At 35.1% G+C, this 15,705-nt stretch overlaps 1 protein-coding gene across 3 annotated transcripts in view; it reads right to left on the reverse strand.

Moving 5' to 3' along the window:
- Positions 1 to 15,705, reverse strand: part of LOC141459494 (uncharacterized) — a 28,561-nt gene that overhangs the window by 5,838 nt on the left and 7,018 nt on the right. For 2 of the 3 annotated variants that reach the window (XM_074138633.1, XM_074138635.1), the window contains exon 2: positions 3,464 to 3,602. In XM_074138633.1, coding sequence (XP_073994734.1) covers positions 3,464 to 3,602 — 139 coding nt within the window. Of the gene's footprint in view, positions 1 to 3,463; positions 3,603 to 6,693; positions 6,764 to 15,705 lie in introns of all 3 variants that reach the window. The other variant, XM_074138634.1, reaches the window with a different exon arrangement.

Genomic DNA, 15,705 nt, shown 5'->3' on the forward strand with positions numbered 1-15,705 from the left:
AGTCGGCGTCTGAGTAGGCTATTTATTTTTATACCTTACTCGCGGATTTCTCACTTCTTTCTTTCTTTTAGGTGTTAATCCTTTAATTTTGAGCATTTGGTAGGTTGTAGCACTTTTTTCATCTCCTACTGTATCTTCTTCTTCTTCTTTGACTTCTCTGTCACTGGTTTCACTCAGCTGTTCTAGCTCTTTGGCATAAGTTTCTAAAGGTATGTTTTCTGTTTCATCAGCAAGTCTTAATTTCTTCTCCTTTTTCTCTACATTTCTCTCCGATTTTTCCTTCTCAGCAAGTAATTGCAGTAATTTCTTCCGTCTCTCTTTTCTATTTTTCCCAGTGATTTCTCTATCCTTAACAGGCGAATTTCCATTTGGTACAGTTATTATATCACTCTGGATTTTATCCTCACTAACTTGATTATACTGTAATTCACTTTGAATTTTTTTAAGTTTACATTCGAGATTTCTTTTTTCTTCATTCAATTCTAAAATATGATTTTCTAATGGTTTAACATCCGTTTTTAATTCACCTTTTCCTTTCATGTACTTATTAGTTATCAAAGATTCTTCTTCAATCTTTTTTAGCAATTTATCTTTAGACGCTCGTAATTCTACGTACAGTTGTTTTACTTCATCTTCTAAAGAAATTATTTTATTTAAATTAGCTTGCATACATGTCTCGCAGTCGAACTGAGATCTTTCATTTTTTAAATTCAATCCATCCACCATTCCACTGAGTTTATTAATACACTCCTGACTTTTATGTCCCAAACGTCTGTGCCATGTTCTGGGATTCACATTCTCAGCAAAGTTCGCTTCTACTCTTTCCTTAATATCCAGATCTACCGAGTATAGGCCACTGGAATTCCGTTTTCCTTGTAACACTATTTCATCATCTTTGAAAACTTCTACACTCTCTTTCTTAAATACTACCACTCCCCCGTTCTGCGTAATTTTATTAACTGATATTAGATTTTTTTCTAGATTAGGTACATAAATAACATTTTTTAGCTCACAAGAAACGGAATTCACATTCCCTTCCTTCACACCTTTTAGTCTTGAATCCTTGTCTGCTAACTGTATCTCCTTTTCTGTCTTCCTCGCGTTTTCTAATATGTTTTCATCATTTGTCATGTGACTCGAGGATCCCGAATCCAATATCCACTTGGAGTTTGAAGTTTCATTGGCCAGAAAAGATATGTCGTGTTTTTCAGGGTGTTTATTTTTTCTAAAATAGCAGTTCTTTTCATCATGGTTATTCTTTTTGCATATTTTACAGAATTTACTTTGCCTTTTATTGGGGCAAAACTTAGATATGTGTCCTGGTTTCGAACAATTAAAACATTTTACCGGTGTTGAATAAGATTGATTTGTTTTATTTTTAATCACGCTTTTGAATGCTACTGCAACATCCTCTGAGCATGAGAAACGTTTCTCCTCATTTGCTAGTCTTGTGATCAAATTTGACAGTGTTTTTTCCTCGTTGGGAGTACTCTCCCAGGCACTCCAAAAATGTCTATATTTACTGTCAAGACTAGTTAAAATTTTTGACATAACCATGCTGTCGTTTATTTCATTATTCAGGGCTTTTAACCGAAAAACCAGGTTTTCTAAAATGCTAATATTAGTTGATATATCAACGCTATTATTAAACTTGAAGTTAAAAAATTCTTGCATTAAATCGAATTTTTGTTGCGTTGAATCACGCTCATACACTTCTTTTAGTTTTTTGAACATTTCTTTAGAGTTATTGCAAGTCATAACATGTGTCAGTGGTATTTTGTCTATTGAGAGGATAATAAGTTTTTGCGCTTTTGCGTCCCTCTGAACAAACAAATTATAGTCCTTATGGTCTTGTGGAGGTGACGCTTCCTCCCCAGACACAATGCCATATAACCCATTGGCCTTCAATAAAATTGTTATTTTAAATTTCCAACATTGGAAGTCCTCGGGTTTCTTCAATTTGTCTATTTCTATCACTTCGTTTAATAGATTCATTTTTACGGGTTTTAATGTAGCAAGGTGCAACTAACCTTTCTATTCCTTTAGTAGTTTTTAAGATGGACAACGGCCTGGGCCCATAACCTGTTAAAAGTTTTCTTGTTAATGTTTTTAATTGCGAGGTTTCTGCTGCAGCTGCTACGAATAAACAACACTTATATGTTTTATAGTTTTTATTTTAATTGTACTTTATTACACAAGGTACTATATACACTTGACGCTAACTCCCAGTACACAACAACAACAACAACAACAACAACAACAACAACAACAATGACGCTGTACAGACGCTACAAGCCGCATTACTGACGCCACAATGCCGCCAACCCACAAAGACAAAATTACCAATGTATTAATTAAACATTATTTAACAACAACACAGAAGAAAACTAAATGTTGGAAAAGAAAACGTAGGACCCAAGAACAGTTGAGATATTTTTTTAGTAAAAATGAGGAATTGAAAGCGAATTGGGATGTTCGAAGCATGTTTCGCTAGGTGGACAATGAGCCGTGCCTTACGAGGAGGCCGCTAGATGGCACGACAGTCCCCGCGCCCAGTAGTTTTTGTTTGATAGGCGTGTTCGGAAACCTTTAAAAATGTTCATTAAAAGGCTATCTACCATATTAACATCTAACAGATTTGGTTTTTCATATTTAAACCATACAAATTTACTTTATTCATTTTTTCTCTTACGCACAAATAAAATAAACAAATAAATAAGATAACAAAAGATATTTTCATTTAACAGTTTTATTGCATATTCTATTAATTTATCAAATACCTACTGGAGAAAAATTAATAAAAAAATCTAAACTTTTTTTTTCTATTAAATAATTCATACTAAAAAAACTAACTGATCAGAATGCAGAGATGAGGGGTAAGACATGGATGGTAGGATTAGCCAATCAGAAGCAGGGACTTTCTCAGAGACATGCCCACAGCCACGCCTATGGATTACAATGGCTGCTAGTTGAAATGTGTAAAGCTCTGTACGTACATCTAAATCAGCTGTGCACAACCTACACAACCTTTACATTTACGGGCCCGATATTGTCACACAGATCGTTGAAAACATTATTTCTCTATTTCATTCTTCCAAGTAGGAGCAACTGTTGAAATCTTGTCAAATTTTCGAAATTAAGATTTTACCTAAGCCAGTGGTTATGAAATGGTTAAGAAATTAAAATCATTCTGCAAATGATTTGGAAATATTTAAAAAAATATGAATAATTAATTACTGTGATTTATGCTCCTGAATTATGTGACTACTTACCTGAATAATGGTTTTGTATATTTCATTATGTTTTCCCGCTAAAAATTTCGAAAGTAATCGACATAAAGCACACTCATCGTGTGCAGTTGGTGTGAGTGAAATTTTAGACCAAAAGATTATGCAAATTTAATTAAAATTTTATTGTAGTATGAGTGATGTAACCGACGCAAACCTCGCATATAAATACTTACGGACATAACACCGTCAGATCTTCCTTAGTACTGGTAAACCTGAGCTGGTCAGCTTTTAACGCATATGAACAAGCTAACATTATATCATCTGTACAGTTTTGTCTTGCCGAAGAACTCGGTCCAACTGCACTCTGAGCACCTGTAACAAGAAAAATAGTCAGTTGTTGAGGTCAGTAGCTCTGGTCTATAGCTTATGGCCAGATGCCTCGCATGAGAGAAATGAGACCATGTTTAAATACTTTGTCAGCCTTTAAATGAGAATAGTAAACAGTACAGCTCTTTGATTGTTCCGCAACTGAATGTGTTATTGCTTACTTTCAACTGGTCACAGAATTTATTTGCCACTACTAGGTACGATAAAACGGAAAAACAGAGAAAAGACAGTTGATTCAAAAGTTCTTAAGTAGGGCTTAACGGACTCTTGAACTAACTAAAACTGCATTCAAAGTACAACACGTGGACATTCTCACGCTTAGGGTTTACTGGTGACTTGTTCATTTTAAGTGATTTTTCGTCGCTAGAGTTCCCCTCAATATGAACCAAGAGCCATATTAGAATAAGTCCTGAATTAGTCCAATTAAACGATTTAAGATTAAACTTCTAGAGTGTAAAAACCACTCGGCTTTTTTCCCCTTATAATACAACAATGGTTTCTTTCTTGAATCAGCTTGCTGTTGGATATACAGAGCATCATCACCTGCTGTAACTTAAATCCGTCTGTAAGTCAATAATTTCTCATTGCTTTTCCCAACCATCTTTGCAGAGAAAACTCAGTAATATGTATTCCGTTTCCATTTACTTCGTATTTGAAAAGTTTAAACCACGTAAGAAGTGCTATGTCTGGGTTAGGATGAATATTAATTAGGTTAGAATTAAATAAAATAAAGGGGCGGGTCCTGTTCTTCGAGGTACTGTAGTCAGTATAACGTACTGTACACCATCCACCTAAATGTCTAGTACGTATATAATAAAGCCTTTCAACTTAAAAAAGTCCAGGGACTCACTAATTAATCGCTTTTGCTAAATGCTCTCCTCCGGTCACCAGATGCCAAAGATTTCATACCGCAACTGTGTGATTGCAACACAGGCAAACAGGATGTGAGAGGCCATTTTCCTCTCCTCTGGCCACCCACAGTAGGACACCCTGTGGAGATGTTTACCGAGCTTATCGTGCCTGTAAACAGACATAAGGCCACACTAAGTTGGCATAGTCACCCGGCTTGGTCTGGTTCAACACCTTGGGAAGCGCTAGAAGGCTTTGATACCGGCACAGGTTAGCAAAGTGGAGTGGCATGTGGTGAGCTGACCCTAAGTAATCATCTCTTCAGACCATAAGCTCTAATTGGTCTTAGACTCAGGGGTGTCCCTCGGAACAGCCGCTATCTCTTAACCCCTAACTTCCTGTGATAGTAAAACTTTGCTAGAGTGATAATCTTCTTTACCGCTTAAGCCAAAGAATCTTTTAGCACAAATAAAACAGGCAAACAGAACAGAATGAGAAGAAACAAACGCAAAGACCTTTCTTAGGTCCTAGTTCTATTAGAGTTCTGGTCTAGTAGAGTTTTAGTGACTTTTAAAGTAAGTCTTTAATATAAGCCAGGATTAAGACCAGTTCTTTTGCTTGGAAGTCGAAACTATAATCTCGAACAAATTAGTTACGGTTAGTTAGGTACAGATAAAGGTTTGTTTAGGAGAGTATTACAGGTCGCGGCTTAAGTATGAGGTATTCTTCTGAGATTTGTTTAGGCTTGCTGTAATCGCTTAAGTAAACAAGGGTCTGCTGGCACTTATCTATCTTACACCAACCAAGACGTACCTTTATCATTTTTAATATCTGATAAGAAGTTATCTTTGGTTTGGGTTGTTATGTAAACAAAAGTAAGGTTATGTTAGCAGAATATTAACAATGGGCTCCGTACTAGGCCAATGAGAATCTGTTTACGGTAAATAACTATGGCACATTAGAGGTATGCATGCATAACAAAATAATTCGGTTGTGAACATACAAGAACTCTCTTACTGCAGTCATTTCAACATATCCAAATCTAAAACAAGAAGAAGAAGAATTAATTTCTACATCGAATAAGCCCAAAAAGACGTCTACAAAAATATATAACATTTCTGACAACATCGCAATCTATTTAAAAAAAAAAAAAATGTATAAAACTTGTCTAAATGTTCTAATTCTTTTAGAATGTATTTCACGGTTTCATGGAGCATTATCTCTGATGCTGCCAAACTTTCTGTTTCTGCTTGAAATTTACACATTATTTCCAAAACGTTTCCCATGTATTTATAGGGAAGATTAAAATTTAATTTTTCCGTTCCCTAATGATAATTCCGTCAGAATTAGTTTCTGTGCAGCTATGATGTCCTACGGCTAAAACTAAATAGATAAAATACCTTCATCGTTATTTCAAGGAATTGATAAGTAAGAGATCTAACAGATGGTGGTATATCTTATAACAATCTATCATGATGTTCTATATTTTCAATGTTGCTATCGTTATTGAGATCTGTAAGTTGTATTGATTTTGGTACATTAGAAGCATGCTAAAGAAGTTGCAGCTCGCCTTAATATTGTCTCGGTGTTATGTAATAGATAAATCTGAAGATGATGCAATATTTTACGTCCGTGCAAAAATAGACGCGACGCAATCTATAGTGACCGACATACGTTTCGTCTATGGCACTTGCTTCTCACGTCCCGTAGTCTATAATAGAGTTCACTATCTTTCCTGTCTAGGATATATTCTCTATTCAAGTACCATATCTATCAGTCACTTTTGCCATTGTACCTGTGTCAGCATTGCCTGTTTGAAGATCAGAGCTGGACCAGAGGGAATTTAAGCTGGAGCCTATACCAGTTTAGCTGCCCCACACTTCCTCATGTGCCTGCCAAACTTGAAACACCGCAACCATGAGTTCTTTAACGCTCTGGCAATCCAATGGACCAGTCTCCGTGGGTGCGGCAACACATGGGGTACATGGCATTCATTATAAGCCTCTAAGTGTATCAAATTATATGTGTGACCAGGGGTGGCCAATTTTACAAACTCTGTTCTTTATCTCCAAATAAACTTATTGGCTTACAATAAAATAATGTACTAATACACATTTTTGAAAAATCATTTTCAAAAATAGATTTTTATGACATTTATGTCACAAAAAAAAATTCTAATTTGGGAAATCTGGCTCAAAAAGTTGAAAGTGAATTTGGATCTACTTACACCAGCGAATCGTTTTTTCGAAAATGAATTTCACCAAACTTTAATCACACTGGAACTTTACGATGAAAACCTGCAACATCAATAATGTGCATTGCGATCTACTTGCAAGAGATAAGTGTTAGTGCTGAGAAACAAATATCTCACTAATTAAATTATTCAAATATTATTCGAACATTGTCATTATATTGTTTATGTGTATGAATAATAATAAAAATAATAAATTATTTTTTAAATATTCACTGAAAAATGTTTTTGTAGTGGGTCCAATCTAATAGATACACATATAATTTGATAGGCTTAATTTCCAAAGTGGCCCACAAGATCATTTGGGTTGGCCACCCTTGGTCTAGAGCAAAAAGACGGCACAACAACAAACAACAAAGAGAAAAAATATTGACTGAGTGGCTGGAACCGCAATGCTAGACAATTACAAAGTTTACATTAATCATTCCATGCTTGTTTCCGAAACCAAAAAGCAAATATTCAAAAACAAGCACACAATGAAGGCTGACATTTTTAAGAAGAAATATTCTGCTTTTTTATTTAAATTTACATTAAAAAATGGGTCTTAGGATCAATTGGTGCAGAGTCTTTTGCAAAATTATTGTCACTTCTGGTACCGAAAGCGGAAATTGACTGTAGGACTAGCTACTGATTAAGCATTTTTAGTGGATATGACTGCTCAGTTAAATGTTTTAATGCGCGACTTCAAGGCGAAAGTAATCATTTAACTTTGATAAAATGTTTTTTAAACATTATTGATTATGTAAAAATTTTAGTGGTTTTAGGAATCAGTAAAACAAACGGCCCAACACTACGGACCTATTGTAACATCCTTTAGATATCCTAAATTAACGGAAGAGCAAATACCGAAACCCAATGCTGACAATCAGGCCAACTTACCTAACATCTTTTTATAAACAGGCGACTATCGCCTAATTTTTACAAATGAAACTGCTTAACCTTGAGAACAGTTCCCTGGCTTCAAGCTGGATGTAGGTGCATAATGACGGCAGGTTCAAGTGAGGCTTGCATAGCCACAGAACGAGTACCAAACAACGTCTGTTTTCAACAGAGAACCTGTGTATTATTTCAGCCTAACTAACTTCATCGCAACTTTAGTAATGCTGCGGTTGCGGTACAGAATTTAATCTTATAAGACGCAATCCATGCAGAGAAAGTTATAATATTAAGGCGGATATCCAGTTGGACTAAATGGCCCGGAAGTACTTCCATAGTGGAAATTTCTTAAAGTTATTAGTTTCCTTTCATATCAATACGGTGAACAGTCAGTGCACTTTCAAATCTACAACTATTTCAGAATGGTTTGTGTACTTGTCTACTAAATAACTATTTGGAAATATAGGCTTTCATTTTCTAAAACTAATCAACTGGGGAGAGGAGATTTGGTGTCTCTTAATATTAGTTCCATTCTTCTAGAAAAGAGATAATGCAGCAATCCTAGATTCAACAGTTATTACTCTCAACAAAATACCGAAAAACATGTTCGAGGCTCTGGAAGGAGTTACGAATGTAGAGCGCTCAGTACGGATTTGCGAAGTACTCAGTTCCTAATATTTTTCTGCCAAGTTAGTGAGAAATCATTGGATTTCTTGCAAGAAGCGTTATTTGGCCAATATTTAGCGGTAAGAAAGAGAAAAAACGTCTTTATCCGCATGTACAAAGTATCAACATCTGGACTATTTGTCAGGTTATACTAGGCATTCAGACATTCGACGGGGGCGGTATAAGGTAAAGTTGGAAATTAAAAATGAGCATTAGTTTCGGATATTGACTAATACCTAAAAATTCCTACAATCCATTTATTTGCACCACTTCCGCAGAGGAGGAGATTGAGATATCAACCATCTCTCCGGTAACCTTCAGTTTTGGGGCAAGTTAGAGAGAATGCGACTACTGGGTTCCTCATTTAGCAACAAAGACTAATGTACAACGTCTCTGAACGGTCTGCGAACAGCGAATATGCAATCAAGCTTGGTAACAATTCTGTTTGCCAATGCTCTAATATAGAATCATATTAAGCTCGCTTTCAATTTAGTACAGAATAAATTTGGATACAAGCAACCTTTTAAGAAGAACTAGTCATAAAATTGACACTACTGAACCTTTTTATATTAAATCATTTAAGTTAGTTTAATTGAATTTGTAATGAGCGAATACAATTAACTCGGTGGTGAATTAGAAGCGACTCGCGAGACATCAGATAAACTTAAATATTTAATACGTAATTAAGTTTGCTATATAATTAAAAATCTGTTGTAGACATTAGCACGAATTTCTGTTGCATTTTTCGTACGTCTCAATTCGTTTGAAACATAGAATTGGCACTAAAAAAAAAAAGTTGCACCAAAATTATGCACGTTGCCTCTAATAAAACCAATCTTGAAGGAAGTTCGAAGGCATTGGAAACCAAAGTGATAGGCCTTTCATAAATGTAGTTAAGTATATAATGTTAGAGAGAAATCAGCGACTTTTCAAAAGTGGCAGCAAAAATCTGCTCAGAAACTCACATTAATTTCTTTTATCGCAGATGACGTAATTAATTTTTCTTGAAACTTGAAAATTTGTACAAAAAAGACATTTGAGTTCAATAAAATAATGGTGCTTCTGTTTGGTGATTTTATCAAATAGCTCATTTTCGGAGCCCATTCTGGCACCTAAACTAAATCTCTAATTTAAATCCTTAAGGATTTTTCTTAGGTCATCATTCCAAAGGCATTTTTTAATGCTGAGAAGACCTCAAAAAGGATTACCTCCGGTACTTACGGAGGATAGCCAGAAATATTAACATTACTTAGAAAATGGAATTGGTTTGTTGGCAGACTTTCGACATTGGCAGCGCCTATAGTTTTGTTAAACCAGTGCTTCTAACTAGCAAATATGCTAGAAATCTACAGACCTTAGCAATGCTAATGAGGCAATCACGTGACAAGTGCTGATTTGATTGTCGCACGATGAATAGTTTTACTTATATTTGTGTGTGACTACACCGGGTTCCTAATTTATGACTACGTATTTTGTTTGGTTTATTTTTTTCGTTGAAGGACAATAATTACATAATAACGACTGTAAACAATTTTTTATTACAAGAAATTACATGTTGGCCAGTCCGTGTCGAGCTGGCAGTCACTCTAATGTGAACTCAAGAAGTAGCCGGGTATGCGAAGGTGGTTTTGTGCCTGATTAGCGGCCGGACTTCACTAGCAAATCCTGAACGTTTTTGAGGGATCGCAATGTATTGTTCAACTTCATTTCTACTTTTCAGACCCTCCACTCACACGCTATACATGTGTTAAGGCCGATCCTTATTTAATTCTTACAAACATGATCCAGCTATTAACTAACAATATACCACATTTGCCATCTGATGTCTAGGTGGAGGAATAGGGTACTTTCAATGAAGCTATTCAAGCTTTTTGTCCATTCTAAATTCCAATCCGTCCTTCATTATCGGCATATAAAAGATATTTTGTTAGATGGTGTCTGCCTCGGAGGCAAAGAAAAGTACTTTAGAATAATAGATGTTTTAGATTAATTCAGTTCGGGGCGCCTTGTTGCTAATGCTGAGCATAAAATCATAAGTTTCAAGGAAGAAATATTATTTCAATCCTGAGAGATCTGTGTTAGCGGTTAGGTACTGGAAAGAGCTCGCTAATTTATTGTTAAAGCTGAACGCTTGTTCATTCTTTAAGCTAAGCCTCGTGAGCATTTGTTCGGTTCTACATGCTCCCTTTTAACTAGTAAATTGACATCTCTTATTGTATATTAAAGAATAATAAGACTCTGGGGCATTGAACACATTACTCATGATTTTGAGCACCAGAGATTCTGAATGAAAAACGTTTCTATTTTTCAAATAATTTTTTCATCATTTTTTTCTTTTTCTTGTTCAAACGAGATTAAATTTATGATAGTTTCTTTTTTTGGAAAAATCTCAAAATGTTAACAAAAAGGCAAATTCTACTTGTGGAATTTTCGTCAAATTATAGCATTTCAGCAACAAGTATTGTCACATTAAATAAAGACAAAGGCCACGGCGAGGAATCTAACCCAGTGCTACACATCTTAGCTTTGCTGGCCGCGCTTCTTACCGCTCGGCTACCGTATTATAAAGGAGGCTGAAATTCTGAGATTGAAGAAAATTTCGGAGGTAGTGCTTCATTGAATGGATTTTTCGTTATGCTTTTTTCAAAAAAAAGCCTCCTTCGATTGTCTATAAAGTATGTATATTCACTACACATTCTTGTAAATCAATAACTTTAAGAGAATAATTTTTCTAAAAAATCGTTTTAAATTGAAAAAATCGTTATAGGCTACTTTGAGAAGCAAATGAATTCAGTGACATTTCAATACAATGCGCAGTTCATTACAATCTGATTTCTAGTAAAATTAGTATGTTTTGAAATTAATAGTTTGAAAATAATGTGTAAGTTGAAATTAGAGAGTTCACACCAGATAATGTTTCAAATGAAAGAACCCTAATCAGCAGGAAGGTTATTGTATACATGTTCCTCAAATTATACCAATTATAATCTAAAACAATTCTGTTACAATATCTCCTAAACAAAAACGTTTAATATAAGAGTAGTTCTCGTTCCAGCGCCATAGTACCAATTTCTAAGTTGAACTTTTCATTTTCTTGTTAGATTGGATAGATCTTTACATAAGCTCGAAACTAAAAAGTGTAGCTAGTAAGTTACTGTTATTAACCATGGCAACCTCAACAAAGTACGATTGAGCATTCAGAGAAAAATATGCAGTCTTGTTTACACCAAGCTAGTAGTTTTGGTCTTCAGATATGTGACACGCCGTTGTTAGCTTTTAGAAGGGTAGAAATACAGGGTTTTTAGACAAAGGAAGCCGCAGAGCGTTATCTATAAATTTTCAACTCTGCTTCTCTGATATAATATAACTTCCGGGTTTTAAAATGAACGCAGGCCTCACTTTGTAGTTCTATTTGTGGTTCATTTTAAAATCAACATCAGCGATCAACTTTACTGTAATAGACTTTCCTCTGGTTTTTAGGGTTTTCTCAGGTAAATGGCGGCCAAAATATTCATTTTTTGTTAAATGTATGCAGACAACACTGTCCATCACCGGACAGTGAACTATTGTAAGGTAAGAAGCTCCTAGGAAGAGAAAATCTAAGGGCCTGCAGCTGGATTCGAACCCAAGATTTCCGCGTGGGAATTCAGTACGTTAACCACAAAGCTAATCCCTTCACCTTAAGCATACTGTTAATTCTTTCTTAAGCCTGCTGATAATTACTAAAATCATACAGTAGGTGAAAATTAGATGAAAAAGGAGTCTTTATGGTGAAAGCAAATTTTGCTAGAAAATTAATACAAATAAAAGTTATCGAACCTAAATTTAGAGCATTCGACGAAATTTGAAAAAAGGGAAAATTCATTGAGTAAAGGAAATTCCCTCCAAATTTGTATTTCTGCCGGCCCAAGCCCGGTTGAGAAAGCAGAAGGGTTTTTATAGTAACATGCACTAGTCAGCCCATCAGACCCTCTCAGAAAGTAGAAGTCGCAGGAAGTTTCTTATTCTTAAGCTCTGACAGCGGCCGGAAGGAAGGCGCCTCGAATATTGTGCACAATGAATACAATGTGCGCCAAACCCACAAATATCGTGCGCCTTGATAGCCAAGCGGTTAGAAGCGAGGGCCGCAAAGCTAGAATGTACTGGGTTCGATTCCCTGTCTAGACCTCGGATTTTATTTAATGGCTAATACGAGATGTTAATAGTAAAATACGCCTGCTAGTCGCCTACGTCCACGACACCTAATTTGGTAGTTATGACAAAAATTGACTGAAAAAATAGGCATTACTTAACTTCTTTTTTCTTTTTTTACAAAAATTTGTGAAAACTACTTTTACGTTCTCAGGGAATCCTCAAAACCAATTTATCTAGTTAAAACCCAAAATTGAAAATCTGCGCGAATGTAATGCTTGACGTTACAAGGGGTGAAGATAAAGCAAAGATAGATTTGGCGAAGTACAATCATAGAGTGCATACTGAAGGAAGTAATAAGAAAATAAGTATTTGTTAGGAGATCGAAAGAAAATTGAGTGATTTCCGGTAGCAGTGTGTGTCAGTGATATATCGAAAAATAGTAGTTACAGGGATCTGTCTCTACGAACCTTCTACAGAGCCAAGGTTTGATAACGTTCAGAATTATTAATGTCTCCATTACACGAGGATTTTCGGCATGCTGGCTACATCTTAAGGTTCTCAATTCCAAGTTTTAGATATTAATAGAATTTGAGTTCAAGTTATTATTGAATCAATTAACTGCAGCACGTACCAAAAGGGATTATCTTCAATATGTAGGTATGTGAGTGCACTAAAATACTGAAGTGCAAAGTTATCGCATTGCTCCCAGTCATTTGGCGTTCATAAATATGTTTTACAAATGTTCGATTCAGTATTTTTGGGTTAGTATTAATATCACGCTGCTCTCAGAACCTCGCTTTTAAGAAGTTTCCTGAATATACTTTTCAAAGTAATAGATTTATTTTTCGCAATGAATAGACCATGTTTAAGGAAATCATTGGATCGATTAAAAAAGACTAAAAAAACACAGCAAAATGGATGGTAAATTGGCACTTTCGGTTCTGCTGATTTTGACGAAAAACTTATCAACTTAAGTACACAAATTTGGATTTTGATTTGTGTTGAACTCAACAGACTGAAAGTTACCAGACGATCAGGACCGACAAAATATCGCTCAGTGTTATTACATTCTCTAGATTTTTGGCGTTTTTTCAACTTATTGTTCTCCTTTCGTTCCGTGCACCCAAAGTTAATTAATTAAGCTCAACTCATTTTTTTTAATTGGATCAGCAAATGAAATTGAGTATTTCTTTGTGTGTGATATATATATATAGTAGATATGGAAGTGGTGTATTTTTGATTAGTTTCCAAATTTTTAATGCACAACTAAATTAGAGCACAGTCTAGTACTTATCTAGGCTCTAATCAAAAGCAATGTCAAATCAAATCTTAAAACGGAACTAGGTATGTGAACAACTCCTCAGTTTGGATAGTGTTACGACGGATTAATTTATTATTACGTTATATTGAATAATGTCATTAATGATGCGCATTTAGTGATGAATGCACTTCTAAACTACAATATTAACTGCAATGCAATTAGAGATATTTAATATTTTATAAACGTAACGGCCGTCGCACTAATCTCCAACTATGGAACAAGTTGTTACATTATCTAACTGAAATTAGAAATGGGAATTTCATTTTGCCACCATTCTAAAGAAAAAAATAATAAAAAATAACTTTAAATTTAATTCTATTCAAAATTATTTTTATTGTTTATATTTGTTTTGCTTTTTATTTTACAACTTCTGAACAATCATCACACACATCAAAACAGAAAAAGAAAAACTTTAAGATTTTAATTTTAGAAAGGGCCTCACATATTTGAGCAACTAACTCCTCTCTTAATGTGCATTGTGACCTCCCAAAAGACACATCTAATTTCGAATCGAAAGAATGGAAAAGTTACACGATTACAATACTTTCTCTTAATGTGGAGAAAGAATAGGATAGCCTTTAAAGTAAAGGAAAACTCAATCCTCTTTATTCTACATTTATATAAATCCGGCTAAGATTTACAGAGTTACTTATTAAACACTTGTAAAACTGTTCTAACAATTTTTGAATCGAATGTCACAAATTCATGAAAATCGGTTCACGCTTTTAGGTTACGTTGTTTACAATAGGTGACAGGGGCAATTTCTTAAAAACCAGTTTTGGCCAATATTTTGGCAAAGGTTTTTTCGAAATCCTCAACAAGTAAATCGTATACTTCATCAATATTATTCAACAAAATGGTTAACTGTAAAAACCAATTATATCTAGATAAATTGTAATCTGAGGAATAGTTTCTAAGTTGATCGAGGCAAGCTCTTTCTTCTAGCACTGATACTAATAATTTTAGTAATCAATTCAGGACCTTTTTAATTACACTCAGTTTTAAATGGGTTTAGCCGGTCTCCAACCTTACCATATATAAGACGTAGTTTTGTATCCTGAAGAAACCTCGTATAATGTGAGTAATATTATTAAGTAAATCTTCTAAACTATCTGCTTGTCTGAAACCCCAAATCTCCGAACTTCACTGCTCAGGAAGTAAAACAACCATTGCTGAGAGAGCTAGGCTCTTGGAATATGTACTTAGAAGCGCACCAAGAGCGAAATTGGTGAAAGATGAAAATGCCTTAATTTTTATGGTCAACGCTTATAAAATTTTGTTATTTTTGAATGAAATTGTCAATTAATAGAAGTTATTTGATGAGCGGACTACTTAAAACTATTATTTTAAACATTTTTTAAAGCTGAGGAAAGAAAATTGCAAATTTGTTTACATTTTCATTTAATCCTTTTGGTTGGCTTATTATTTGGGCCAATCAGAAAGATGAGAACTCGCACACAAGATCTCAGTTCGCCTCTACATTGAGCACGTAGTTGGGTTTAGACGGACAGGATGTTGTTCCAAAAGCCCAAATTGTTTTGCCACTTATGAATGAATAGATCGCACTTAGGGTATCAGAGTGCCCAATAAATTTTATTTTACAGCCATAAACATGATTGTCTGTCTTAGCTACGGCGCACTTAGAAAAGCGTAGACGCATACATGCCACATGTGTTCGCTAAACACAGCTGTCCCCGTCCCCAGGACGTGCTCAAACGTTTTGTAGGTGAAAATAGACTGCATTCTTCTTGCTATGTTCTTTATTGTTATACTATAAACCTACAAATGCTAATCATTGATTAAACGCCTCCGACGCTTGGGGTTTGAACGAGCTGACCTGTCAACAAACCTATGATCTTCTGAATGGACCTCCCAGCCGTGTTGAGTACTACCGTAGTAAAATTAGACCTCCCCTGGACGGCCGGTTTGCCGTCAGGGATCTCCTCATCGTGGTGGTCGTAACACGCTGCCCTGAGTACTGGTTGGAATGG

This window comes from Rhodnius prolixus, unplaced genomic scaffold (assembly GCF_049639745.1).
Source record: "Rhodnius prolixus isolate KJV_2025 unplaced genomic scaffold, Rpr scaffold_11, whole genome shotgun sequence".
Taxonomy (NCBI): Eukaryota; Metazoa; Arthropoda; class Insecta; order Hemiptera; family Reduviidae; genus Rhodnius; species Rhodnius prolixus.